This window comes from Rhagoletis zephyria, unplaced genomic scaffold (genome assembly GCF_001687245.7).
Source record: "Rhagoletis zephyria isolate East Lansing unplaced genomic scaffold, Rhagoletis_zephyria_1.1 Rzeph_scaffold_00544, whole genome shotgun sequence".
Taxonomy (NCBI): Eukaryota; Metazoa; Arthropoda; class Insecta; order Diptera; family Tephritidae; genus Rhagoletis; species Rhagoletis zephyria.
In genome coordinates, this window is record NW_016157628.1 from 109,312 (window position 1) to 113,556 (window position 4,245).

Here is a 4,245-nt window from a genome sequence, read left to right on the forward strand (position 1 = left end):
GACAGTCACCGCTTAATCGATTTCTCTTTTCATTCTGATCATTTATGTATACATTTGTCTATATCTATCTCGATTCGTTTTGCCTGTTACAAACAACCGTTATGTGAACAAAGTTATAATACCCTTGTGCACAAGTGCGCTCGGGTATAATAACCGAAAATGGATAACTCAGCCGAAATAGGTACATGCTTTCGTTGAATTTTATAAATGTAAGCCGAAACTATGATATCGTAAAAATGAGATTTTACAATGAGACTGCTCGCAAAATTGCAATGTTTGTGGGCAAAACGTCCAACTTTCATTGCGGATTGATTTGAACCAACGTTTTCGGCTTGGATTATGTCAAAAGGATGTGTTTGTTGTAATTCATTCTGTCATTTACTACCATTATGCGTAGGTCAATTCATGAAATAATTTCATGCGTTTGAGTAGAAACTGAATGAATGAACACCATTTAATGATTTCATTTAACGCGAAATAGAGTTTATGCACTTAGTTTTTACTCAGATCGATGAAATGATTTCGTGAATTGGACTACGCATACATGTGATACTTATGCTTTTAATTTATAAGGTAATTTTATGTTTTTATACTCTTGCTACCACATGAATATATGAATTCGTGATAGGGTTGCCAGATTTTGAAACAGAGAAAGGAGTTCATTTATATTTTCGATAGAAAAAAAGCAGTATAAGACCTAAAAAAGGAGTACATATTTTTTTTTTAATTTGTTGTGCAATTTATTCTTACAAATTGCCATTAATTAGGTACAAATAAACAAAGATATTTTAGAAATCTTTTTCAAAGCAACAATAAATGTTAAAAATAAATAGTTAAATGGGCTGTCTTTGCAATAAGGGCGGTCGGTAAAGAGATAGTGATCAAAGGGGGCCCATAGGGGGGTTAGGTGGTCGGGGGTGCTACGCCCACTCCCCCTTCGCTCACCACCTCTTCAACGACCGCCCTTATAGGACATTTTCCCCAACTAAATTCTACAAAAGAACTCTTTCTGAATATATGGCCAGTTTTTTAATTTAAGCCTTATAATTAATTTAATATTTTTCTGGTTTTTATACCCGAGTGCTCTGCACCTACCTTGCTACGACCATGCCTACACCTTTTCACTATCACACTTAACTTTGCTTACTAAGTAGTGTTTGCCACAATATGAATGGCAAAGTACGGGGAGTAAGATAAAAACTGTCGCACAGGTTTTTTGAAAAATAAAAGGGTCCTTTATAGATATTGCGAAAAAGAGTACTTTTCTGTTAACTTTGTAAATATTTTACATTAATTTTATTAATTAGTTTTAAAATTTTAATCCTTATTTGCATTTGCCAGCTTTGGGAGATAAGTTCATGCGGCACTCACGTCTTTTATAGGTTTACTTTTTCATAGACTTTGTATANTTGCCAGCTTTGGGAGATAAGTTCATGCGGCACTCCCGTCTTTTATAGGTTTACTTTTTCATAGACTTTGTATAAAAAAAAGAGAAAAAAAAACTGTATAGTGTTGGTCTTATGAATGCCCTCCTAGTCACCGATTCGGAGTCTTTTCGATTGCTGAGTATGAGGCCTTATGTTGGACAAAAGACGGAGTATAAAGGACCCAAATGGGGGATATTAGCCTATATTTACAGAAGATATGTAATAAAGTAACCGATGAAGACTTGCGTGCCACTTGCGCTTTTCTCCCAAACCCGCTGGTAAACCCCAATGAAGGTTAAAATTTAAAAACGAATTAATAAAATTTTCGCAAAATCTATAAACAAAAATAAAACTGTGCGACAGTTATTATTTTACACCCTGTATATGATAAAATATTAATAGCTGGAAAAAGGAGAACAAAAGAAGTACAAAACTAATAAAGGAGTACACTTCCATATTTTTTTTTTGGGAGTACAAGGGAGTACATTGCAATAAAAAGGAGTACGTGTACTCCCAAAAGCAGAACGTCTGGCAACCCTAATTCGTGATAAGAATACAGTATATTTTGCTTAGCTGCCCATTCTTCTTTGCACGAAACCCTTGAAACCGAAAAAAGCACTTAAGCGAATTTTCTTTGCTACTTGAATGAGGAAGGTATCCAAATTCCTATGAAACCAAATAATGGAGGAGCACCTACCACGTAGAAATTACTTCAAGCGAAATTTTTTCCGAATGGTATCTAATTATCTACATAACTACATAAAAAATTATAGCCGTTTGCGTTATTCTGCGAGATGAGAAAAATAAATAAAAGCTTGTCAAATTAGGGTAAATATAGGGCCAGTGCAGGTAAACGTAATACAATATTTGCACAATTTTTAAGGCAGGTATTGCTAATATGCAAGTATGTTGAATGCATCTATCGGAGCAGTTTCCTTATAAATGTTAAAAATAATGCCGCTGATGCACATTTTGGGGTAGTTATCTTAAATGTGCACTTAAGCATAAAGGCAACAAAGCAAAATATACTGTATATGAATTCGCCTTGGAAGATAGAAAGCGAGTAAGAATAAATGCCGAACAAAGGAATGTGACTTCTTTCAACTTAAATAAATGCATTTTGCAAACAAAAGTGCGTACGTTGGTGGTGTTACCGGAAAATGAATAAATAAATTATATGTATATCAGAAAACTAATAAGATGAAATTAAATTATTGTTTGATTTCTAACCAAACCTTTGTATGTAACTCAATCGCCTAATGGTTTGCCGAACCGTAAACATATGTTTACACATCCAATTTCGTGAGTAGGTACCTGGGACTCACACCTTTTTTAAGAAGTTTCACTTCTATCATATGTACGGTGTTACCAGAGTGTCCAGATTTTTTTTTTGATATTTGCGCGTAAAAATTTCTGAAATCGCCATTGGCGATTTTTGGTGATTTTTCCCTTCAAATAAATTCTTTCCAATTATAAAAATATACAAAACTTAGCTTTCCACGATAATTTTACAGAAGAGGCTAATGAACTGCGTGATAAACTTGACTTAGGAAGCATATTAAAAGACACACATTTTTAATCACCCTAATCGAAGAACTTTTGAAACGATTTCCTAGTCAATTAAATACTTTCAAAAAGCACACAAGCATTTTTTTAGTACGATTAGCTGCATATTTTCGTGCATGGGAACTTCACTTACTCGTTTTCGCGGGAACGTAGAAAAACCGGAGTATTCCTCGTTCCCATGCCACCGGAACTGCTATTGCTCTTCTGAGGAGTAGATCTCCGCATGCCATGGGTAAGGCTCCGTGAACGTGGCATGCCGCCAGACACATTGCGCGTTTGCGTGGGCGTAACACTTTTTCCCGTGCGTTTTGTGCGTGTATTTGGTAGGCGACTTCGGCGACTATTGGGTCCGGAACCAGAACCTGAGGCACTTTCATTGCTGCTGCCAGCGCTACTATTTAAATGAGGCACACTCGATGCACGCGTTACCATAACTTTGGAATTCCGTTCAACGCAAATATTAAAAAAAAAATCTATTTTTTATTATTAAACAATATGCATTTAAATCAAAAATAATTTAAGTAGATGTATTCCTTTCAAACGTTTTACATAATGTTTACATATAAGCACATATTTGCATATTTATTAGATATTCATTTCTTCAATCAGATGGTGAAATCAGGCGCCATAATTTGTCACACACTATTTTCACTAATTTACGTTCTTATAAGTAACTAGTACTTATGAATTTATGTTGGTATACTTTTAATTTAATATTATATTTCCATTCATATGTATTACAATTTGCGTTGGCGTAGGTAAAAATTTGTTCATGTCAACTTCACCAAATTACAAAGGGGTTGAATTCTTGTGACAACTCATATTAACGTTTATGCGCCTAGCTATATGCTTTACTTCAACAGTGCTAATGTGTACTAAGAACTTGCGCTCGTTTAAACAGGCCGTTGTATCTACTTCAAAACTCGATTCGAACTGGCGGCGATGTGTAGCGCGTACACTTTTTATTCGTGCACAAGTTCGTTAAAACTCTCGATTAATCGTTATATTACGGACTGTGTCCTTTTACCCTTAATGCGTTATACTTGGAGATTTATGATAATTTTTACTCACCATGAAGACTGCGGTCATTGTTTGACCATTAGTTAGCTTAGCCGGTGAGAGAAAAAATATGCCGAGTGCTGAATAAATAATCAACAAGAGAGAATAATAAATTGTGTCACACTTTCACCGATTTAAGTGTTACGCTACATATGTATGTACATATGTACGTATTTATGTATATTCAAGGTAC

General features: G+C 34.9%; 1 protein-coding gene across 2 annotated transcripts in view; it reads right to left on the bottom strand.

The window, feature by feature from the left end:
- The window catches only part of Klp54D (Kinesin-like protein at 54D), a 113,218-nt gene extending 109,305 nt beyond the window's left edge, over positions 1–3,913 (bottom strand). For both annotated transcript variants that reach the window (XM_017612453.1, XM_017612452.1), the window contains exon 1: positions 3,127–3,913. In XM_017612453.1, the coding sequence (XP_017467942.1) occupies positions 3,127–3,425 (299 nt within the window). In that variant the 5' untranslated portion in view covers positions 3,426–3,913. The remainder of the gene's footprint in view (positions 1–3,126) is intronic.
- Positions 3,914–4,245: the final 332 nt, after the last annotated feature.